Genomic DNA, 25,009 nt, shown 5'->3' with positions numbered 1-25,009 from the left:
CTTCTGTGAATACCAAAATGAGTAAGTACCTTCTGTGAATACCAAAATGAGTAAGTGCCTTCTGTGAATACCAAAATGAGTAAGTGCCTTCTGTGAATTCCAACATGAGTAAGTGCCTTCGGTGAATACCAAAATGAGTAAGTGCCTTCTATGAATACCAAAATGAGTAAGTGCCTTCTGTGAATACCGAAATGAGTAAGTGCCTTCCGTGAATACCAAAATGAGTAAGTGCCTTCTGTGAATACCAAAATGAGTAAGTACCTTCTGTGAATACCAAAATGAGTAAGTGCCTTCTGTGAATACCAAAATGAGTAAGTACCTTCTGTGAATACCAAAATGAGTAAGTGCCTTCTGTGAATACCAAAATGAGTAAGTGCCTTCTGTGAATACCAACATGAGTAAGTGCCTTCGGTGAATACCAAAATGAGTAAGTGCCTTCTATGAATACCAAAATGAGTAAGTGCCTTCTGTGAATACCAAAATGAGTAAGTGCCTTCTGTAAATACCAACATGAGTAAGTGCCTTCTGTGAATATCAAAATGAGTGAGTGCCTTCTGTGAATACCAAAATGAGTAAGTGCATTCTGTGAATATCAAAATGAGTGAGTGCCTTCTGTGAATACCAACATGAGTAAGTGCCTTCTGTGAATGTCAAAATGAGTGAGTGCCTTCTGTGAATACCAAAATGAGTGAGTGCCTTCTGTGAATACCAAAATGAGTAAGTGCATTCTGTGAATATCAAAATGAGTGAGTGCCTTCTGTGAATACCAACATGAGTAAGTGCCTTCTGTGAATGTCAAAATGAGTGAGTGCCTTCTGTGAATACCAAAATGAGTAAGTGCATTCTGTGAATATCAAAATGAGTGAGTGCCTTCTGTGAATACCAACATGAGTAAGTGCCTTCTGTGAATGTCAAAATGAGTAAGTGCCTTCTGTGAATACCAAAATGAGTAAGTGCCTTCCGTGAATACCAAAATGAGTAAGTGCCTTCTGTGAATACCAAAATGAGTAAGTACCTTCTGTGAATACCAAAATGAGTAAGTGCCTTCTGTGAATACCAAAATGAGTAAGTACCTTCTGTGAATACCAAAATGAGTAAGTGCCTTCTGTGAATACCAAAATGAGTAAGTGCCTTCTGTGAATACCAACATGAGTAAGTGCCTTCGGTGAATACCAAAATGAGTAAGTGCCTTCTATGAATACCAAAATGAGTAAGTGCCTTCTGTGAATACCAAAATGAGTAAGTGCCTTCTGTAAATACCAACATGAGTAAGTGCCTTCTGTGAATATCAAAATGAGTGAGTGCCTTCTGTGAATACCAAAATGAGTAAGTGCATTCTGTGAATATCAAAATGAGTGAGTGCCTTCTGTGAATACCAACATGAGTAAGTGCCTTCTGTGAATGTCAAAATGAGTGAGTGCCTTCTGTGAATACCAAAATGAGTAAGTGCATTCTGTGAATATCAAAATGAGTGAGTGCCTTCTGTGAATACCAAAATGAGTAAGTGCCTTCTGTGAATACCAACATGAGTAAGTGCCTTCTGTGAATATCAAAATGAGTAAGTGCATTCTGTGAATATCAAAATGAGTGAGTGCCTTCTGTGAATACCAAAATGAGTAAGTGCCTTCTGTGAATACCAACATGAGTAAGTGCCTTCTGTGAATACCAAAATGAGTAAGTGCCTTCTGTGAATACCGAAATGAGTAAGTGCCTTCTGTGAATACCGAAAAGAGTAAGTGCCTTCTGTGAATACCGAAATGAGTAAGGGCCTTCTGTGAATACCAACATGAGTAAGTGCCTTCTGTGAATACCAAAATGAGTAAATGTCCTCTGTGAATACCAAAATGAGTAAGTGCCGTCTGTGAATACCAAAATGAGTAAGTGCCTTCTGTGAATACCAAAATGAGTAAGTGCCGTCTGTGAATACCAAAATGAGTAAGTGCCATCTGTGAATACCAAAATGAGTAAGTGCCGTCTGTGAATACCAAAATGGTAGTAAGTTTAGGATTTTGTCTTAAGTTAGTTCTGTGAATCGGGCCCTGTATGAGGGAGCTCTCAATATACAAGATGGCGGAGGCAGGTTTTTAGGTATCATTCGTGCCAACGATGGTGACAGGACTGGTGCAGATACTTCCAGGCGTTCCTTATGGAGTGAGTGCCCATGGAATTCAGTAGGTGAAGGAGTTTGACGACCTGAGTGATCTTGTTGAGACTTCCTTAATTTTTGTTCTGATAAGTCAGTGAGATATCTCTAGTATTATGCATGAGGCAGGGTACTTTAAAATGAATTTGTGTTTTTTTACCGGAAACCAGTGAAGTGATTTGTGATAGGAGGAGACAAGATCAAATATTGTGAGATTGAATATTATCATGAGGGCGGCAGGTTGGGCAGTTTGATGCATTTTTGGCAAAAGCTTAAGTGGACTGAGTAGCCAAAATCAAGTTGGCCTGATAGGAAGGTCTTGGCAAACACAACTGTGTAGGAAGGAGAAAAAGGGTAGTAGTTTATTTAACCTCCTTTTGAAGAAAAGTCAGGTTTTTATAGTTCAGGAAATGTAGGAGTCAAGAGAAACTTCTGAACGGCAAATCAAGTTTAGGGGGTGAGGGAGGATCCTGAAGATAGTGGCCAGAGTGTAGAATCCCATATATTCATCTTGTTGAAGATGGGGAGTACTTACTTCCCTTTAGCTGAGATTAACCCGTTTCATGCGTCGAACGTTCAGCGCCAGTGCTGAACGTTCTAAGAAATGGGTGGGGCCGCATCGGCCGTTGGACGTGCGCAGCACTACGGAGGTAGTGCTCGCAACGTCCAACGGCTGACGGCAGCACTAAAAGGGTTAATAAAAAAAAATGGCTGACATCCAAGTTTGAGCGAGGCGGCGGACTAGGGGGAGATCCGAGGGACTGCGGCCAGGTGTGCTTGGGAGACGGTAAATCAGCTGTGTGTCGTCTGCATAAAAGTAAGTGTTTATGTTGAATTCTGGGAAAGTGGGTGCACCAGGTGGGCACGGTGTACGTGAAACAGCAAGGGAGATATAATAGCCCTTTAGGGGACACACCATGGAAGTGGTTTAACTTCTAATAGAAAAGAATCTGGATGTTTAGCTTGAGTTTACCCTGTAAGAATGGAGGCTTTCCAAGCTAGAAAAGACCCCCAGTGTTCAAAGGGGACAATGTGTGTAAAAGTGTGATGTTGTCAAGAGTGTTGAGTGAGGTAGGGAAGGTGTTGGAATAGAAAATTAAACTATTCCTTTACCAACAGCGCCCTCCAGCGCAAGTCGTTCTCACGACTTGTGTGGTAAGAGCAGCGTCGTAATGGCAGCGCGGGGTAAAGCCGCATTGTCATGGCTGCTTACCCCACAATCCTGCCTGGAAATCCTGCAGAATTGGGAATTTCTTTGCAACAATAGTTTGCAGCTGGGGGGTGGATGTTTTCTCATTTGACTTGGCAACAACAGGCACAAATATGATAGCTTCCCAGAATACTTACCAAGTGTGGCTATGCTTTCCCAGATGAATTATTCCACTCTGGACTGCATACTGCTTCTTTCTCACGGAGTTCCTAAGCATGCGTATCCCATAATGCACTGCGGTTCTGTCGAGAGGTTACTATCTAAGCCCACATTCTAATCCCAGATTCAGGGTGACGCAAAACCTAGAATGAGATTTACCAAGCCATGCAAGGTGGCCCTGTGTTGCTTGCTAAATTTGAACCAATGCAATGCAGCACAGTGCTTTGTTTCTATGCACAAGGTGTGCAGGCAGTACTATGTATTCTGTGCAATGGTCTGTGGAGAAGCGTGGCTCAATGGTTAGAGCGGCAGACCCTGATGCAGAGGTCTAGCCCGGGACCAATGTTCAATTCCCGCCTCGGCGGCTCTTGGACTCAATTTCCCCGGACCTGATAATTCTCGCCTCGGGGCCTATTCTAATCATGGGTCCCACTCTGCAACTCTGGGCAATAGCTTGCTTAATCTCCACAACGGCCCCCACAACGCTAGGATGCCTGGCTTCACCTTGGGGGTGCCCAGGAGTGGGTATTTCACAGGAAAGCCAGGATGGGTTCCACAGCGATATGAATACAGCGCTACGAGACCTCTGGGTAGAAGTGCGCTATATAAATACAAATATATTTACATTTACATAAATATGCATAAGGGGCTGTATTATACATGTGGCGCCTTTTCCTTTATTGAGCCGGAAAATGTGCTGTATTATGTTAAATGCGCTGCCCCCAGGGCAGTGGCGAACTCAAGCTGCCCGGGAGGCAGCGCATTCCTCTGAAAAACGGAGCGCCTGCTTTGAAGCCACTCTGTGTTTTCACAGTGCAATGTGTATGATGTTCGATCCTCAGAAACGCGCTGTGTTGCTCACACAGTAGCCTTCTGGTAGGAAATTGTACAGAAAAACCCCAGTAGCGATCGAAGATTGCGCAAAAGCTGTGATTGTAAATTGGGAGCAAACATTGCTGGTGGCTAATTTAATGAAAAAAAGCAGAGATAACGTGGCTGTTGATCTTTCTGCGGGGTTGGACGGCACACTGCCTCCTACTGGTTTATGAGGGATGCAGCCGATACTTAACAAGCTGTGACCGTGGACATGCGCCCTCTGCAGGTAGATCAGGGGGGAGCGTTGGCGCGTGCTGCGCTCCTTCTTCGATGTAGCATCAGCATGGAAGGTGATCTTTGAAGGACCACGAGTGCCCTGTCGGATGCTGACGAGCAAAGCGTTGCCACCATCCTAAGAAGAGGTGAGATGGGCTTGTGCAGGAGATGAGAAGTTCAGGTAGAGAGTGGGGTATTACTCCTGTAGAGAGCAGAGCTGATTGCAGTTGTCTAAGGTTTGTTGTGACGTGGATTTTGAAGGAGAGACTACTTTAAATGATCTGCATATATTTTTGGGGGGGGCGTTTAGAAATGTTAAAGCACATCTCTTTCTTCCTGTAGCAACTTCCATTCACAAGTGCACCCTTCTCCATTCATGCAGTTTCAATCCAGTTGACATACTTTCCAAGTGGTTGGTGGTTGTACAAGGGCTCAGTAGTGAGCAGGGCAAGCAGAAGAGCAGGGCTGGGCACAATTTGCTTTATCAGCTAGGAGACGCTGTCCTCTTTGTGCCACATGACTGGGGCTTAGGATTTAAGAAACAATCAAATATTTGTCAGAAGGCATATGTTGCCTTCTTCTGGCAAACATCTGCCACTGCCCACAGAAACCGGTCCCAGGATGCTTGTTTCTGGTCCAGGGAAGGCATGGCTTGGCAGTTCGGGCTGGACTGTTCCCATGAGGCACAGGGGCAGACTGATTTGCATATGGCCATGTCTGAACTGGGGTGGCGGAGTGAGCTAAAGAATGGTGATGGATTCAACCCAGATCTGTGACTGGGGGTGAGTGCTTGCAATGTTCAACACTCCGTCCATCATCCCCTTTGGTTTTGCCTTGACTGCCAACAGCCTGCCTGTTGTGACAGCAGGTCAGAGGGGTGGGCTGCCAGCATGCCTCCATGATACTAAGAGGTGGTGGCACTGACTTTGACAAGGGGTGTCGGACGGTCTTTCCAGTTCTGAACTGGTAGAAGCTTGCCTTTCCTTGTGGATGACTCAGTAAATCTTGGAAGCTTGTGCTGACCTGCCACTCACGCCCAACAGCACAGTGGGTTTCCTGTATCGTGGGCCATCCTCTACCTCAATGTTGCAGTCTGTCGTCCATCCCTTAGACGCAAACCTTGCCCGTGGCCTGATTGATGCGCTGAACCCTTTAGCAGTGACTAATTTTCGCCCAGTGCAAACTGGTGATTGGAACTGGTGTTTTGTGAAAGCCAACCCTTGAATTGTCATATTCTCTGGTCCATGCATTTGGGTGCTTAACGCTTTGATACACTAAGTAACGAGCATTTCAATTAAAATGTTATTTGAATGTTTAAGTCTCTCTTGTGTGCAACTAATGTAGCTCTTCCTTCTTTTCTGGAAAGGTTAAAGCTGTCCAATGAAGAAATCAAGAGAGCCATACTGGAGATGGACGAACAAGAGGACCTGGCCAAAGACATGCTAGAGCAGGTACATAGGTCCACGCGAAGGCGCTGACGGCTCCTGGCCTCCTGGAGTTGTCTTGAATGTTACGGTGACGTTTGTTGAGATTTGATATCCCTGACTCTTCACAAGGCACACATGCTTCTTTTCTATCCTGGTTGTAGGTGTGATCCTTCTGTTATCATTTATGTCTACGTATAAATGTTGCTTATTCTAGGTGGATTTACTGTCGCTGATGTCATATCACTGCCATCGTAGTGACGAGGACAGCCAGGTGTCATTGATCAAGTGACATCCCCTTCTAACACCCCAAAGTTTAATTTTGATTCAAGATATAAAACATTTTGTTTTGCATATTTTTTCTAAATATCTTACAGGCCTAGATGCAAAGCCTGGCTTTGTACGTAAATCGCTCCATTCCCAGGAGTTGTGCACTCATTCCAGGAAATTCTGCATCAGCACTGGAAGTTTTGCAAAATTGTTTGCAGTGAGGCAAATTTGCCAATTTGTGCAAAAGTGCTTCACACTAGTGTAGATGACACAAATGGTAGGTGTCAGGTGGTGCACAGAAGTCTCTCGTGCTGCACCTCCAGGAGGACCAGAGGACATGGTGAGGACCTGTTTACAATCAGGGGGCCTCAGGCCCTGTATACAGACACAGGGGTCCCAGAGGAAAGAGTAGGGCATGTTGTGTGACCCCTGAGGATGCTCACAGTTCTGTAAATAGCTTTTCTTCCCTAGTGCAGGAGTTGTCCTACTGCTTCAACTTTCTCTCGCTCTTTGTTGGTCACCTCAGGATACGTCCCATGGGCAGCACTCGAAGGGAAGCGCAGAAACACTACGGGTCCTTCTGTTCCCTACTTCCACCTTAGAATTGGAGTCTGCGCTTTGTCTTCAGAGTTTGCATCTCTTCTTTCATTGTCCCATCATTATTTTATCTAGAATCTGTGTGCACCTCATCTACCTCGGGTGCTCGTGTCCAGCTTCACTTGTCCAACTTTGGCACCTACGTCTAGCCATCTTCTCCGGGTTGTGTTTCACGTTCTCCATCCTCTCCCTTGGATCTGCCAGTCTGAACCTTTGCACTAATGGTGCGTTGAGCAGCACGAGGGAGCAGCATTGAGTGGTGCATTGAGCAGTACAAGGGATTCTAAGACCCTGGTGGTGCAGTACAGCACCCAGCTCAAGTTTAGCTCATTTTCCTGCTAGTTACATTAATGACCCCAGACTGTAGGAGTGGTGCAGGACACCGAGGGTAAAAATGTGCAGCCATCCGCGAGCCTACCTCCCACCTAAGGCTTCTCGCTGGTGTGGACAGTGCCGGCTGCTGCGACCAGTGTGAATAGCGCCCTGTGTGCCGGTCCACTCGACTGAATGTGGCATTGTTTTCATTGTTACCAAGTGAAATGACACAAACACACACTAACAAAGAGCCTGGTGTGTGCGTAAAGGCTACTCGCGGATAACACTGACCCTGTCAGCGGCGTGGTGTCTTCCAGAGACAAAGAAGCTGTTCTACGCTGGCGAGTCATCCGATGACCAGTGCACTGTCCGCTGGTGCACCCAGGGCCGGGTGCATCGTGAAACGTGGCGGACAGTGCTAGCCACGGTGACACACGTAACGCGTACATCACCTGTCTGCAAGAAGGTGTGTAAGGGTACCCAAGCAGGGTCCTTCTGGCTAAGGACTAAACGGGGCGGAGGTCCTGAGATCCCAAGCAAGCACAGAAGTGGAATCCCACTGTTCGTTCCCTCCTCAGTCAACATAGCCGCGCCATCGGAGTCCAGGCTTCAGAAGATGGGAGCCCAAAGGGCTGTTATTGAATGTGGAGAAGTGTGGCTCAATGGTTAGAGCGGCAGACCCTGATGCAGAGGTCTGGCCCGGGACCAGGGTTCAATTCCCCGCCTCTTGGACTCAATCTCCCCGGACCTGATAATTCTTGCCTCGGTGCCTATTCTAATCATGGGTCCCACTCTGCAACTCTGGGCAACAGCTTGCTTAATCTCCACAACGGCCCCAGCAGCGCTGGGATGCCTGGCTTCACCTTGGGGGTGCCCAGGAGTGGGCGCTTCACAGGGAAAAGCCAGGAAGGGTTCCACAGCGGTATGCGTACAGCACCAAGACGCCTCAGGGTATAAGTGCGCTATACAAGTACGAATTCATTCATTCATTCATTCATTGATGCACTGATGCTTACAGGCAGAAGTTGGGGGTCCTCCATCAGAGAGCTCTTGGGAGAAGCAGCCTAAAGTCATTGAGGCTAACTCTCAGGTGGTGGTGGGGGGAGGGGAGAAGCTGCTTACTTTACAATGTACTACGCTGAATAAATCATACATTCACCCCAGTACAGAGATCTGGGTTAAATCCATCGTCTTTTTGCTCACCATGCCATTCCAGTTTGGGCCCAACCATATGCAAATCAGTCTTGACCCTGCGCCCAATGGGAACAGTCCAGCCCGAACTGCCAAGCCAGGTCCTCCCTGGACTGGAATCAAGCTTCCCAGGACCGGTTTCTGGCTTTCAGCCCTCATCAGCCAGGATAGCTTGATTCCAGTGGCATGGAGAGCACGGGACCCACGTCTGGACATACCCGTCCCACTTGGGGTGACAAATGCAAAAAGAAAACAATTGATGGACAGAATGCAGAACAATGTCATACATTCACCCCGGTACAGAGATCTGGGCCTAAATCCATCGTTTTTTTTGCTCACCGTGCCAATCCCGTTTGGACCCAGCCATATGCAAATCAGTCTGGATCCTGCGCCCAATGAGAACATTGACATTGTTCTGCATTTTGTCCATAAATTGTTCTTTTTGTACTTTACAATGTAAGCAGCTGCAGCATCAGAATACATATCTGGGGGACAACGCCCCCATTTGAAGTTAGAGAGGGCTTCATAGAGTTGGATGACGGGTGGGATGGTGTTTGGTTGGCTTAGCCATGTCTCTGTGTGTGGCTCTTCCTCGCCTGGATTAGGTTGAATTTCAGCCGCTATAGTCAACTGCTGCAAGTGCGGCTGACCCTGCACTCGTGCAGGGCTCATCGCGCCTTTCATCCTTGGGGTGAATCTTCTCCTATAGCCAATAGCGAGGACACAGAGGGTGGTGCATCTTGCCTCAGGTTTGTGACCTGGTTGTCAGTCAAGCTGCATTGCTTTGGATGATTTGCACCTGACTCCTCCTTTCAACAAGGCCCAATTATAGAGAAAGGCGATAGCGCTTGCAAAGAAAGGGCATTGTGGGACCTGATCTTGGCGCATCCAGAAAGGACATTGGCACCTGCATGTTCTGGAAATGATCTCTCAGCTGGTAGGTACAAGTAAGAAGGATTATGGAGCTTTAAGATCAGTCATTTCCTGGGTGGATGAGCCAAGCAGGTTCCAGAGGACATCCCTTCCACCCAGTGCTTAATTTGAGCTGGTGTTTCGACATTGGCACTCATTTATGATTACTAACACTTATTTGTCCTCAACAAACTTACCCCCAGATTCATCAATGTCCCGTTTTGCGAGTCCTTAATAGCGATTATTAAGGAATCGCTATTAAAGACTCGCAAACGGCATTCATGTAGAAATCGCAATATTATTTGCGATTTCTACAGCTTCCTTATTTGCGATTAGCAAATTGCTAATCGCAAATAAGGAATGACTTCCCATTCATTCCTATGGGCCTTTAGGAATGAATGGGGAGTCATTCCTTATTTGCGATTAGCAATTAGCGAATCGCAAATAAGGATGCGATTTCAAGGGTGCCAGTGTGTCCAAAGGACACCCTGTAGCACCCCTGAAATGTAAATGTAGACTGATGTTGCGCACACACATGTCCAAAGGACGAGTGTGTGTGTGTAAAACATACCACTTCGAAAGATGCACTAAAGTGCATTTTTCTAAGTTTTAGCTATTTACCACGAAGTCAGACTTCGCGGTAAATAGCGGCCAAAAATAGCGATTTCGCAATTCAAAAATGGTTAATGAATTGCATTTAAGGAATCTCAAATAGAGATTCCCTAAATGCAATCCCTCGCAATTTAGCGATTTCGCAATTTGCGATTTTTGCATTTGGGGTGATGAATCCCTAATGCAAACAAGCATTGAAAATGCAATAGGTCTCGCAATAGAAGAGTTTGACATTTTTCGTTTTGCAAATGGATGAGTGGTGTTGCGTGGATGAGTGGCGTTGCGTGGATGAGTGGCGTGTGTGAGTGGCGTTGCGTGTGTGAGTGGCGTTGCGTGTGTGAGTGGCGTTGCGTGTGTGAGTGGCGTAGCGTGTGTGAGTGGCGTTGCGTGTGTGAGTGGCGTTGCGTGTGTGAGTGGCGTTGCGTGTGTGAGTGGCGTTGCGTGTGTGAGTGGCGTTGCGTGGATGAGTGAGGTTGGAATGCAATAGGCCTCACATTAGAAAAGTTGTAGTTATTGGTCTTGTAAATGACATAATTTATTTATTTTTTCGTTGTTAAAGTTGCTAAATTGATGGCTTTGTCCTTTACAATGCCAATAGTTATAACTTTCGCAAATGTGACACCTATAGCATTTTGAATGCAACATGTTTTGTATTTACGTTACTTATATGGCAGCTCTCGTCGTTATGCTACATCTCTAGATAGTTTTATCTTTCGCAAATGTGACACCTATTGTAACACAATATGTGTTGTGAGGGTGAGTGAGGGTGAGGGGTTGAGGGTGAGGTGTTGAGGGTGAGGGGTTGAGGGTGAGTGAGGGTGAGGGTGAGTGAGGGTGAGGGGTTGAGGGTGAGGGGTTGAGGATGAGTGAGGGTGAGGGTGAGGTGTTGAGGGTGAGTGAGGGTGAGGAGTTGAGGGTGAGTGAGGGTGAGGGTGAGTGAGTGTGAGGGGTTGAGGGTGAGTGAGGGTGAGTGAGGGTGAGGGGTTGAGGGTAAGTGAGGGTGAGGGTGAGGGTGAGTGAGGATGAGGCTGAGGGGTTGAGGGTGAGTGAGGGTGAGTGAGAGTGAGGGTGAGTGAGGGGTTGAGGGTGAAGTGTTGAGGGTGAGTGAGGGTGAGGGGTTGAGGGTGAGTGAGGGTGAGGGGTTGAGGGTGAGTGAGGGTGAGGCGTTGAGGGTGAGTGAGGGTGAGGGTGAGTGAGGGTGAGGGTGAGTGAGGGTGAGTGAGGGTGGGTGAGGGTGAGTGAGGGTGAGGGTGAGTGAGGGTGAGTGAGGGTGAGTGAGGGTGAGTGAGGGTGAGGGGTTGAGGGTGAGTGAGGGTGAGGGGTTGAGGGTGTGTGAGGGGTTGAGGGTGAGTGAGGGTGAGGGGTTGAGGGTGAAAGGGTGAAGGTGAGGGTGAGTGAGGGTGAGGGTGAGGAGTTGAGGGTGAGTGAGGGTGAGGGTGATTGAGGGTGAGGTGTTGAGGGTGAGTGAGGGTGAGGGTGAGTGAGGGTGAGGGTGAGGGTGAGTGAGGGTGAGGGGTTGAGGGTGAGTGAGGGTGACTGAGTGTGAGTGAGAGTGAGGGTGGGTGAGGGGTTGAGGGTGAGTGAGGGTGAGGGTGAGGGGTTGAGGGTGAGTGAGGGTGAGGTGTTGAGGGTGAGTGAGGGTGAGGAGTTGAGGGTGAGTGAGGGTGAGGGTGAGTGAGTGTGAGTGGTTGAGGGTGAGTGAGGGCGAGGGTGAGTGAGGGTGAGGGGTTGAGGGTGAGTGAGGGTGAGGGTGAGGGTGAGGCTGAGGGGTTGAGGGTGAGTGAGGGTGAGTGAGAGTGAGGGTGAGTGAGGGGTTGAGGGTGAAGGGTTGAGGGTGAGTGAGGGTGAGGGTGAGGGGTTGAGGGTGAGTGAGGGTGAGCGGTTGAGGGTGAGTGAGGGTGAGGCGTTGAGGGTGAGTGAGGGTGAGGGTGAGTGAGGGTGAGTGAGGGTGAGTGAGTGTGAGTGAGGGTGAGGGTGAGGGGTTGAGGGTGAGTGAGGGTGAGGGTGATTGAGGGTGAGGGGTTGAGGGTGAGTGAGGGTGAGGGTGAGTGAGGGTGAGGGTGATTGAGGGTGAGTGTGGGTGAGGGTGAGGGGTTGAGGGTGAGTGAGGGTGAGGGTGATTGAGGGTGAGGGGTTGAGGGTGAGTGAGGGTGAGGGTGAGTGAGGGTGAGGGTGATTGAGGGTGAGTGAGGGTGAGGGTGAGGGGGGGAGGGTGAGTGAGGGTGACTGAGTGTGAGTGAGAGTGAGGGTGAGTGAGGTGTTGAGGGTTTGAGGGTGAGTGAGGGTGAGGGTGAGGGGTTGAGGGTGAGTGAGGGTGAGGGGTTGAGGGTGAGTGAGGGTGAGGGTGGTTGAGGGTGAGTGAGGGTGAGTGAGGGTGAGGGGTTGAGGGTGAGTGAGGGTGAGTGAGGGTGAGGGGTTGAGGGTGAGTGAGGGTGAGGGGTTGAGGGTGAGTGAGGGTGAGGGTGAGGGGTTGAGGGTGAGTGAGGGTGAGGGTGAGGGTGGGTGAGGGTGGGTGAGGGTGAGGGGTTGAGGGTGAGTGAGGGTGAGTAAGAGTGAGGGTGAGTGAGGGGTTGAGGGTGAGGGGTTGAGGGTGGGTGAGGGTGAGGGATTGAGGGTGAGTGAGGGTGAGGGTTGAGGGAGGGTGAGGGTGAGTGAGGGTGAGTGAGGGTGAGTGAGGGTGAGGGGTTGAGGGTGAGTGAGGGTGAGGGTGAGTGAGGGTGAGTGAGGGAGAGTGAGGGTGAGTGAGGGTGAGTGAGGGTGAGTGAGGGTGAGGGTGAGTGAGGGTGAGGGTGAGTGAAGGTGGGTGAGGATGAGTGAGGGTGAGTGAGGGGTTGAGGGTGAGTGAGGGTGAGTGAGGGTGAGTGAGGGTGAGTGAGGGTGAGGGGTTGAGGGTGAGGGGTTGAGGGTGAGTGAGGGTGAGGGTGAGTGAGGGTGAGGGTGAGTGAGGGTGAGGGGTTGAGGGTGAGGGGTTGAGGGTGAGTGAGGGTGAGGGGTTGAGGGTGAGTGAGGGTGAGTGAGGGTGAGTGAGGGAGAGTGAGGGTGAGTGAGGGTGAGGGGTTGAGGGTGAGGGTGAGTGAGGGTGAAGGGTTGAGGGAGGGTGAGGGTGAGTGAGGGTGAGGGGTTGAGGGTGAGTGAGGGTGAGGTGTTGAGGGTCAGTGAGGGTGAGGGGTTGAGGGTGAGTGAGGGTGAGGGTGATTGAGGGTGAGGGGTTGAGGGTGAGTGAGGGTGAGGGTGAGTGAGGGTGAGGGTGATTGAGGGTGAGTGTGGGTGAGGGTGAGGGGTTGAGGGTGAGTGAGGGTGAGGGTGATTGAGGGTGAGGGGTTGAGGGTGAGTGAGGGTGAGGGTGAGTGAGGGTGAGGGTGATTGAGGGTGAGTGAGGGTGAGGGTGAGGGGGGGAGGGTGAGTGAGGGTGACTGAGTGTGAGTGAGAGTGAGGGTGAGTGAGGTGTTGAGGGTGAGGGTTTGAGGGTGAGTGAGGGTGAGGGTGAGGGGTTGAGGGTGAGTGAGGGTGAGGGGTTGAGGGTGAGTGAGGGTGAGGGTGAGGGTGGTTGAGGGTGAGTAAGGGTGAGTGAGGGTGAGGGGTTGAGTGTGAGTGAAGGTGAGGGGTTGAGGGTGAGTGAGGGTGAGTGAGAGTGAGTGCCTTGTCTTATTTTGTATGTAATGTAAATGTGTGTGTTTTGTAATATGTGTTGTGTTATGTGTGTGTTTTGTGTCTGTTGACTCCCGTATGTAAGTGAATAATTGTAAAATGGAGGACGCAATGCGTGTCCTTGACGCTACCTACGTTAGCGTTCTAGTTTTTTTTTGTATTGTTAAATATTGTTTTTGATTGACGTTTATTTTTAGCCAATCGGAGCGCTACGTTTTTGACGTAGCGTTCCGATTTGCTTACGTCAACGGTGGAAATGCCCAGAAGATCGAGAAACTTCGGGCGCGGAAGGCGTGTGCTTGTTCGTGTGGTGTTGCTGCGTCGTTTGACAGGTAAGATATTATTTGTAAGTGTTTTGTTATCTAATTAAATGTAGTATCCATAGTATGTACAAAGTAATTAATTATTAGGAGTGTGTTTATATAAATATAGAAATTTTTTGTTAGCGATTGTAATTATTGTCATTTATTTATGTAAATTAAATTTAATTAAGTGTTTTTCTTGTTGATATATAATGTATATGTTAGCGACAACTCTAATTTAATTATTTTGTAGCTGCTGTTCGTTATTTTACGTACATGAAATGATTTTAGCACTTCGAAGGGCTATTTCGTTTCCAGTATATTTATGTATAAATAAGAAGTACTGTTATTTAATGTGTATAATTTAAACTTTTTACAAACTGCTATTTTGTAATTGTATGTAATAATGTTCGTGATATTTTTAATTTAGGGTATGTAAATATTGTGTTCTAGTTGCGTAAAAGTCAATTTTAATCCTTACTGATGGGATGTTTTCCTGAAAGTTTTAGTGAGAAGCCAGTTATAAATGTTCTGGTCCTTGTTAAGTAAGCTTTGTTCCGTGTACCTTTGCATGTTTATGGTCACTGTCTATAACCAGATGTACTAACAATGTGGAAGTTCATCCATCTTGTGACTGATGATTTTTTGAACGTGTATTTGTTATATTCATTTGTCTTTGTATTAGACCGTTTATTATTGGACTTAAGTTGTTGCTTGTAGACATCTTCTTCCCCTTATTGTTTCGCATACCTTAATGAATTTTTTACATTCCTTTGCTTACTTAGAGTGGAATACTTTATTGTATTTTTTGCTGAATTGCAATTAGGCTGTGAAGGCTCGTGCTTTTGTGATTACGCACTTTGTTTGTGTTTTTGAATTACTCCGGCATGGTTTAATGGTTTATTTTCCCTTACTTTAGTAAGTGCTTTATGTTGTGAATTGGTGTCCTTTTGATGGCTTTGTCCACTTTTAACGTGTTGTATTTGCTGTGTATTCAGATGTTTCCCTATTTTTTGTTTTATTTTACAATCTCTTTCAGCATTTTTGTGTACTAATTGATGCACTGTCCTTGCGTTGCATTGTTTTAAGTTTTGAATAGCTCCAAGTGTGTTATCCGATTTTTATTTATTAAAATAAATGTTGCCTAACGCTATTTATGTGTGTAGTTGGAGGGTGGAGTTATATTTGGAGGGTAGAGTTGTAGGGTGGTATTGTAGTTATAGGGTGTAGTTTGAAGGTGGACTTGGAAGGTGTGAGCGTTAGTGGATGTGATGGTCCGGGGGTGTGAGGGTGTGTGATGGTGTGTGAGGGTGATTGAGTGTGACCGTTTTAGTATGAGTGAGGGTGTGAGTGTGTGTGAGGATGAGGGGGTGAGGGTAAGGGGATGTGAGAGTGTGTCATGATAGGTGTTGGTGAGTGAGGCTGAGAGTGATTGTTGTGAGGGTGTGAAGGTGAGTGAGGGTGTGCGAGTTTGAATGTTGAGGGTGAGTGTTTCTGAGGGTTGAGGGTGTGTGAGGGTGTGTGAGGGGGTGTGAGGGTGAGGTGGTGATGTTGAGTGATGGTGTGTGAGGGTGAGTGAGGGTCTGTGAGTGAGATGGAGTTGAAGTTGTGGTTGAGGGTGTGTTGGTGAGTGAGTGATGGTGTGTGATGATCTGAGTGTGATTGAGGGTGTGAGGGTGTTAGGTAGGGTGATGATGAGTGAGGGTGTGTGAGGCTGAGGGGTGAGGGTGTCATTGGGTGTGAGTGTGATTTGTTGTGATGATGCTTTTGAAATGTTTGCACTGTCTGTCAGGGGGCTTCAGCTGTCCTCTGCGGGCGCCATTAGAGGAATAAAAAGTGGCATAGATTTTGGTAAGTTATGCTGTACAGGTACATATCATAAAATAATTAAAATCCTGATAGGCAGGAGAAATAGATTACCATGTTAAAGGTGTGTAAGATTATGGGCCCAGGTGAGTATGGTGCTTAGAAATATCCTAAACTGGTAATCTCGCGCCATCAGAGTCGAGGTAGTTTTAGGGACAGTGGGTGGCGGTGGAGGGGGGGTTCAAGATAGTGTATATAAAAATGGGCAGGATTTTAGGTCTCAGGACAGGGGAGGGAAATGTGTAATCGGGATAGTTGTTAAAAGAAAGAGCGAAGGAATATGTAAGCTGAGAGATGTGGCATAACAGAAGGATTGGTAGTGCGGGCACTGCTGCTTGGGGAATCTGCGAGATTTGTGTAAGTAAATGGAGAGGGGGAGAGAGTTGGAAGAGAGCGTGAAAGAGGCAGAAACGTGGAGAGTAAAAGAAAGAGCGAAGGAATCTGTAAGCTGAGAGATGTGGCATAACAGAAGGATTGGTAGTGCGGGCACTGCTGCTTGGGGTATCTGCGATATTTGTGTAAGTAAATAGAGAGGGGGGAGAGAGTTGGAAGAGAGAGTGAAAGAGGCAGAAACGTGGAGAGTAAAAGAAAGAGCGAAGGAATATGTAAACTGAGAGATGTGGCATAACAGAAGGATTGGTAGTGCGGGCACTGCTGCTTGGGGTATCTGCGAGATTTGTGTAAGTAAATGGAGAGGGGGGAGAGAGTTGGAAGAGAGAGTGAAAGAGGCAGAAACGTGGAGAGTAAATGAAAGTGCTAAGGAATCTGTAAACTGAGAGATGTGGCATAACAGAAGGATTGGTAGTGCGGGCACTGCTGCTTGGGGTATCTGCGAGATTTGTGTAAGTAAATGGAGAGGGGGGAGAGAGTTGGAAGAGAGAGTGAAAGAGGCAGAAACGTGGAGAGTAAAAGAAAGAGCGAAGGAATATGTAAGCTGAGAGATGTGGCATAACAGAAGGATTGGTAGTGCGGGCACTGCTGCTTGGGGTATCTGCGAGATTTGTGTAAGTAAATGGAGAGGGGGGAGAGAGTTTGAAGAGGTGAATGGAGGGAAGGCAGAGAAGGGGAGGGGGGATGAATGTGACACGGCGGGCAGGGGAGGGGGTGAGCGGGGAGAGCGGCATGAGGGTGTGAAAGCAGCAGGGGCATGGAGTGCGGCTAAGATACCTGAAGCAACGCGACACGGCAGGCAGGGGAGGGGGCGGAGCGGGGGTGTGGGAGGAGTGCGGCTGAGGGATGTTAGCGCTGAATCCAAGTTGCGTAATATGTTTTTTATATTTGATGTAATTCCGTGTGATGAACTGCTATTGTTATATGCCTACGGCTTTTTGTGTAACTCGTGACAATTGTGTTTAATCCGTCCCATTTACCGGATGAATAGTGCTTGTTTATTACCCAAGTTAAAAATAGGCTGTTTTACTTTTGTGTTTGTACATCCTCGTCCTCGCATCCTGACCGATATTTCTTCGTTCTTTTGTTGGTGTTATGTTGTCCTAATAATTGTTGGTTTGGTGACCTGAAGCTTGATAAACATCATTGCGCGTATTTTTACTTTGGTTGTTATTTTCTAGGATGTCTTTCTGTTGCGTATCTTGAGGGTGTATTTGTAGGGTGAATTAGGCTCTTAGTTTATTAGGGTGAATTAGGACTCAGGATTTCTATCTTGGAGTTAGAGTGTGGATTAGGATAGTTTATTTCTATTCTTCCTTTTGTTGTTGTATGTGTGTGTGTGTGTGTGTGTGTGTGTGTGAGGGTGAGTGAGGGTGTGTGAAGCTGAGGGTGTGTGACGGTGTGTGAGGGAAGCTTGCACTGCTGCTGTCGGTGCTGTACCTGTTCCATGTGTAAGGGAAGCTTGCACTGCTGCCGCCTGTGCTGTACCTGATGTATGTGTGAGGGAAGCTTGCACTGCTGCCGCCTGTGCTGTACCTGCTCCGTGTGTGAGGGAAGCTTGCACTGCTGCTGTCGGTGCTGTACCTGTTCCATGTGTAAGGGAAGCTTGCACTGCTGTTGCCTGTGCTGTACCTGCTCCGTGTGTGAGGGAAGCTTGCACTGCTGCCGCCTGTGCTGTACCTGCTCCGTGTGTGAGGGAAGCTTGCACTGCTGCTGTCGGTGCTGTACCTGTTCCATGTGTAAGGGAAGCTTGCACTGCTGTTGCCTGTGCTGTACCTGCTCCGTGTGTGATGGAAGCTTGCACTGTTGCTGCCTGTGCTGTACCTGCTCTGTGTGTGAGGGAAGCTTGCACTGTTGCTGCCTGTGCTGTACCTGCTCCGTGTGTGAGGGAAGCTTGCACTGTAGCTGCCTGTGCTGTGCCTGCTCTGTGTGTGAGGGAAGCTTGCACTGCTGCCGCCTGTGCTGTACCTGATCTATGTGTGAGGGAAGCTTGCACTGCTGCTGCCTGTGCTGTACCTGCTCCGTGTGTGAGGGAAGCTTGCACTGCTGCTGTCGGTGCTGTACCTGTTCCATGTGTAAGGGAAGCTTGCACTGCTGTTGCCTGTGCTGTACCTGCTCCGTGTTTGAGTGAAGCTTGCATTGCTGTTGCCTGTGCTGTACCTGCTCCGTGTGTGATGGAAGCTTGCACTGTTGCTGCCTGTGCTGTACCTGCTCTGTGTGTGAGGGAAGCTTGCACTGTTGCTGCCTGTGCTGTACCTGCTCTGTGTGTGAGGGAAGCTTGCACTGTTGCTGCCTGTGCTGTACCTGCTCCGTGTTTGAGGGAAGCTTGCATTGCTGTTGCCTGTGCTGTACCTGCTCCGTGTGTGATGGAAGCTTGCACTGTTGCTGCCTGTGCTGTACCTGCTCTGTGTGTGAGGGAAGCTTGGAGTGTTGCTGCCTGTGCCTCACCAAGATTTGTGTAAGTAAATGGAGATGGAGGGAGAGAGTTGGAAGAGAGAGTGAAAGAGGCAGAAACGTGGAGAGTAAATGAAAGTGCGAAGGAATCTGTAAACTGAGAGATGTGGCATAACAGAAGGATTGTTAGTGCGGGCACTGCTGCTTGGGGTATCTGCGAGATTTGTGTAAGTAAATGGAGAGGGGGGAGAGAGTTGTAAGAGAGAGTGAAAGAGGCAGAATCGTTGAGAGGAAAAGAAAGTGCGAATCTGTAAGCTGAGAGATGTGGCATAACAGAAGGATTGGTAGTGCGGGCACAGCTGCTTGGGGTATCTGCGAGATTTGTGTAAGTAAATGGAGAGGGGGGAGAGAGTTGGAAGAGAGAGTGAAATAGGCAGAAACGTGGAGAGTAAAAGAAAGAGCGAAGGAATATGTAAGCTGAGAGATGTGGCATAACAGAAGGATTGGTAGTGCGGGCACTGCTGCTTAGGGTTTCTGCGAGATTTGTGTAAGTAAATGGAGAGGGGGAGAGAGTTGGAAGAGAGAGTGAAAGAGGCAGAAACGTGGAGAGTAAAAGAAAGAGCGAAGGAATATGTAAGCTGAGAGATGTGGCATAACAGAAGGCTTGGTAGTGCGGGCACTGCTGCTTGGGGTATCTGCGAGATTTGTGTAAGTAAATGGAGAGGGGGGAGAGAGTTGTAAGAGAGAGTGAAAGAGGCAGAATCGTTGAGAGGAAAAGAAAGTGCGAATCTGTAAGCTGAGAGATGTGGCATAACAGAAGGATTGGTAGTGCGGGCACTGCTGCTTGGGGTATCTGCGAGATTTGTGTAAGTAAATGGAGAGGGGGGAGAGACTTGGAAGAGAGAGTGAAAGAGGCAGAAACGTGGAGAGTAAAAGAAAGAGCGAAGGAATCTGTAAGCTGAGAGATGTGGCATAACAGAAGGATTGGTAGTGCGGGCACTGCTGCTTGGGGTATCTGCGAGATTTGTGTAAGTAAATGGAGAGGAGGGAGAGAGTTGGAAGAGAGAGTGAAAGAGGCAGAAACGTGGAGAGTAAAAGAAAGAGCGAAGGAATATGTAAGCTGAGAGATGTGGCATAACAGAAGGATTGGTAGTGCGGGCACTGCTGCTTAGTGTTTCTGCGAGATTTGTGTAAGTAAATGGAGAGGGGGGAGAGAGTTGGAAGAGAGAGTGAAAGAGGCAGAAACGTGGAGAGTAAAAGAAAGAGCGAAGGAATATGTAAGCTGAGAGATGTGGCATAACAGAAGGATTGGTAGTGCGGGCACTGCTGCTTGGGGTATCTGCGAGATTTGTGTAAGTAAATGGAGAGGGGGGAGAGAGTTGGAAGAGAGAGTGAAAGAGGCAGAAACGTGGAGAGTAAATGAAAGTGCTAAGGAATCTGTAAACTGAGAGATGTGGCATAACAGAAGGATTGGTAGTGCGGGCACAGCTGCTTGGGGTATCTGCGAGATTTGTGTAAGTAAATGGAGAGGGGGGAGAGAGTTGGAAGAGAGAGTGAAAGAGGCAGAAACGTGGAGAGTAAAAGAAAGAGCGAAGGAATCTAAGCTGGGAGATGTGGCATAACAGAAGGATTGGTAGTGCGGGCACTGCTGCTTGGGGTATCTCCGAGATTTGTGTAAGTAAATGGAGAGGGGGGAGAGAGTTGGAAGAGAGAGTGAAAGAGGCAGAAACGTGGAGAGTAAATGAAAGTGCTAAGGAATCTGTAAACTGAGAGATGTGGCATAACAGAAGGATTGGTAGTGCGGGCACTGCTGCTTGGGGTATCTCCGAGATTTGTGTAAGTAAATGGAGAGGGGGGAGAGAGTTGGAAGAGAGAGTGAAAGAGGCAGAATCGTTGAGAGGAAAAGAAAGTGCGAATCTGTAAGCTGAGAGATGTGGCATAACAGAAGGATTGGTAGTGCGGGCACAGCTGCTTGGGGTATCTGCGTGATTTGTGTAAGTAAATGGAGAGGGGGGAGAGAGTTGGAAGAGAGAGTGAAAGAGGCAGAAACGTGGAGAGGAAAAGAAAGAGCGAAGGGATCTGTAAGCTGAGAGATGTGGCATAACAGAAGGATTGGTAGTGCGGGCACTGCTGCTTAGGGTTTCTGCGAGATTTGTGTAAGTAAATGGAGAGGGGGGAGAGAGTTGGAAGAGAGAGTGAAAGAGGCAGAAACGTGGAGAGTAAAAGAAAGAGCGAAGGAATCTGTAAGCTGAGAGATGTGGCATAACAGAAGGATTGGTAGTGCGGGCACTGCTGCTTGGGGTATCTGCGAGATTTGTGTAAGTAAATGGAGAGGAGGGAGAGAGTTGGAAGAGAGAGTGAAAGAGGCAGAAACGTGGAGAGTAAAAGAAAGAGCGAAGGAATCTAAGCTGCGAGATGTGGCATAATAGAAGGATTGGTAGTGCGGGCACTGCTGCTTGGGGTATCTGCGAGATTTGTGTAAGTAAATGGAGAGGGGGGAGAGAGTTGTAAGAGAGAGTGAAAGAGGCAGAAACGTGGAGAGTAAAAGAAAGAGCGAAGGAATATGTAAGCTGAGAGATGTGGCATAACAGAAGGATTGGTAGTGCGGGCACTGCTGCTTGGGGTATCTGCGAGATTTGTGTAAGTAAATGGAGAGGGGGGAGAGAGTTGGAAGAGAGAGTGAAAGAGGCAGAAACGTGGAGAGTAAATGAAAGTGCTAAGGAATCTGTAAACTGAGAGATGTGGCATAACAGAAGGATTGGTAGTGCGGGCACTGCTGCTTGGGGTTTCTGCGAGATTTGTGTAAGTAAATGGAGAGGGGGGAGAGAGTTGGAAGAGAGAGTGAAAGAGGCAGAAACTTGGAGAGTAAAAGAAAGAGCGAAGGAATATGTAAGCTGAGAGATGTGGCATAACAGAAGGATTGGTAGTGCGGGCACTGCTGCTTGGGGTATCTGCGAGATTTGTGTAAGTAAATGGAGAGGGGGGAGAGAGTTGGAAGAGAGAGTGAAAGAGGCAGAAACGTGGAGAGTAAAAGAAAGAGCGAAGGAATCTAAGCTGCGAGATGTGGCATAACAGAAGGATTGGTAGTGCGTGCACCGCTGCTTGGGGTACGACAAACAGGAGATGGTGACTAAAGTTTCAACCATGAGGTTGGAAGGCAGTGAAGTGAAATGTGAGGAGGCACTCCGATTACCTCTTCAAATTGTAAAACAGACGGAGGGCATTGCTGTGGGGAGGGGGTGTAGGAGAAATGCACACGGCGGGCAGGGGAGGGGGCGGAGCGGGGAGAGCGGCATGTGAGTGTGAAGAAGCCGGGGCCTTTGAAGTGAAGCTAAGCTTCACTTCAAAAGGTGTCGGAGGAATGCGGCTGAGGGAACAGACGGCGATTGCGGCTGAGGGAACTGATGTGCACGCGCTTTTAAGCTCAATGCACATGCGCATTGAGCTTAAAAGTCACGGGCACTGCAAGGAATCGCCACGATTCCTTGCTTCTTAGTTAAAGGTTGTTTAAGCCGCAATAGGCTCACAAGCTCGATGCGCATGCGCATCGACAGGCGAGACCTAAAAAAGCTCTTGCAAAAGGCAAGATTCGCAGAATCTGGCCCTTTGCGAGTCGATTTCACCTTCATGAATCTGGCTGTTAGATCCAGAGTAAGGGAGAGAAAAACACACAAGGGGGAATGAAGGAGGAAGGGAAAGATGGGAAAACAGGGACAAAAGAACAAAGCAGGGATGAAAGTAAACCTGCAAGAGCTAGATAAAAGGCAGGGAGTGTCTGGTAGTAGAGTAAAGAAGCATGAGGTTGAATTAAGACTATGCAGCCTTGGTATTCAGGGATGTATGTCGTTACAAGGCATGCTTTCACCACGCATGCCTTTACAACGCAGGTTTTACAACGCAAGTCGTTACAACGGGTAGTGAATAGTTTAATTTACTATTCCAACTCCAGTCCCCGTGGATAGTAGGGAAGGCTTTGGATAGTAAATTAAACTATTCCCTATCCTACAGCGCCCGCCAGCGCAAGTCGTTGTAACGACTTGCGTTGTAAATCTTGCGTTGTAAAGGTACTGCGTGGTAAAAGTTGCATCGTAAAGGATGTTTCCCGGTATTCAGCAGCCCGACCTTCAATGCAATCGACTGCGGGCTTCTGAGCAAAACCTTGGGCCTCAGCCGTTATTCTTTTACTAATTAAGCACTGATCCATGCAGCTCGGACCTCCCAAAAGGCCAGTGAAGGTCCAGAGACACTCTCTTTACCTGTGAGTGACAAAACCATCCCAAGAGGTCAAAACGGTACCTTTTACCCTGAGGGACCCCCATGTAAATTCCGTATTTGTAAAGCGCGAACTATTCACCCTTACGGGTCTCAAGGCGCTGGGGACCATCGTGGATATTAAGTGAGCTATTGCCCAGAGTCACACGGTGCTGAGCTGAGCTGCCGCCGGAGCCGGGGATCGAACCGTGAACGCTGTGCTCCGAAGTCAGCTAGTCTGGCCGCTGCGCCACACCTCTCCACACAATCATTCCCAGAGGCCAAGCTACTTCCAGAGTCTACCCTGTAACACCATGAGTGGCATGTATTTAGGAGCTGTGGAGGCATTGGTGGTCTGTCTGCAGGTGGTTAAAGGTGCGACGGCTAGGCTTCTTTTGTGTCTTCGCAGGCGTTGTTCCATCTCGCCGGCTCTGAAGGCTCTCCACTTGCTGCCCGTCAGGAAGCGGATCCTATTCAATGCGCTTGTCCTGGTTTTATAGGGCAGTGTATCTGTCCAGCCCTGGACATCTGGCAAAGAGATTTGTTCAGTATCTTCCTACCAGAGTGCCGCGTTCTGCCTCAGCCTCGCTTTTGTCGATTCCCCGGTTCAAACATGTCTGAAGGGGCGGTAAAGCTATTTCCTTTCAGGTGGCTAAAGCCTGGAATGTAAATGTAAATGTAATTTGTACTTGTATAGCGCACTTATACCCTGAGGCGTCCTGGCGCTGTAACGAATACCGCTGTGGAACCCTTCCTGGCGTTCCCTGTGAGGAGCCCACTCCTGGGCACCCCCAAGGTGGAGGCGAGGCATCCTTAGCGTTGTGGGGGCCATTGTGGAGATTAAGCAAGCTATTGTCCAGAGTCACAGAGTGGGACTCATGATTAGAGTAGGCACCGAGGCGAGAATTATCAGGTCCGAGGAAATTGAGTCCAAGAGCCGCCGAGGCGGGAATTGAACCCTGGTCCCGGGCCAGACCTCTGCATCAGGGTCTGCTGCTCTAACCATTGATGAGAAGACAATTTCAACGGGTGTATGCAATATGTATTACAAAAGAAAGAAAATAAGGAGTCACTGCAAATTTGAGAACAAACGGGTATTATTCACCATTTAGAAAGCAAGGCAGGTCTATTGCAAAATTATACAGTTAAACAGCACTGTACGCAATAAATGGGGTGACAACCCGGTGGCACTTGGTGCAAGCGATATATACATGAATATATACAGTGAATAGTGATGGTGGTGCAAGTGCTGGGGTGAAAACAGCGTGGTCGGCGCGTAGTGACAGTGAAAAATACAAGGTAATGGCTCCAGGGATTTAAGTACTAATCACTTAAAACAAGATTCAATTTCAGGAGTACAAAACAAGTAGGGCGCCATGAAATTAGGCTGTGTGGTCGACGGCGTTTCGATCCTCATCAATCGGGATCATCATCAGGACGGGGTTGTCGGGCAAAAAAACAGTGCTGTGGGGTAAGGAAAAGGACGAATCAAGGAAGGACCTTAGGACTAACGGACGCGCGAGTGGCTAGCAGTTGGTTAGCTGCTGACTGAGAGAGGGACCGGCTGGGATTACAGGTAGGTAGCTAGAACTACTATGGGAGCTGCCAGGGTTCTAAATAGGCTCTAGCAGTGCGGCAGACGGCTAGCGTGATGGCCCAGGTATAGCGCTACAAAAAGCGCTGCAGGTAAATGGATCCTACGCAAGCTGGCTGAGGTCTCTGGTGGGCGGCAGAGGGCTAGCGTTAAAGCCCAGGAAATGCGCTACAGTGACATGCACGGGAGTTGGGCGGGAGGAGAACAGGCAATGGCGTGGCGCATCGCTCTACAGTGGAGGGATGATAAACTTACATGTCCGCTACTGTCAAAATCGTGCGGTCGGAGGGGCTGGCTACGTGGATCCAGAGCTGCACAGAAAGGGTATTGGTATTAGATCAAGCGGTACAGTGGGGAAGAAAGTTAACCCCAGATGGCTTAGAAATTACCTGAATGAAGGGTAGGAGAGGCTTGGGTCAGCGGGGGTGATCTGCGTCTGTGAAAAGGACAGGGTCATTAGACTACAGGAGACTCGGGGAGTGGAATCACGAGCGGGGATGGGGGGTGGGTATTCAGATCGGCTTACCTGATCGAATCAGAGGGTTTACTTGTGGGTTAATCCGAAGTGCAGCTTCAAGCAGTGAATGCGGGAGCTGAGCGCGGTAGGACAACAGCGCTGTTTGAAGTAGCCGTGCGGGG

The 25,009-nt window shown here is 48.3% G+C and overlaps 1 protein-coding gene across 2 annotated transcripts in view; it reads left to right on the top strand.

Annotated features, from left to right (window-relative positions):
• The window catches only part of DAAM2 (dishevelled associated activator of morphogenesis 2), a 648,121-nt gene that overhangs the window by 518,440 nt on the left and 104,672 nt on the right, over window positions 1-25,009 (top strand). For both annotated transcript variants that reach the window (XM_078647328.1, XM_078647329.1), the window contains one exon: window positions 5,971-6,055. In XM_078647328.1, the coding sequence (XP_078503454.1) occupies window positions 5,971-6,055 (85 nt within the window). The remainder of the gene's footprint in view (window positions 1-5,970; window positions 6,056-25,009) is intronic.

The sequence above is a fragment of the Lissotriton helveticus genome, chromosome 6, assembly GCF_964261635.1.
Source record: "Lissotriton helveticus chromosome 6, aLisHel1.1, whole genome shotgun sequence".
Lineage (NCBI taxonomy): Eukaryota > Metazoa > Chordata > Amphibia > Caudata > Salamandridae > Lissotriton > Lissotriton helveticus.
This window is presented reverse-complemented; position numbering and strand designations above follow the sequence as displayed.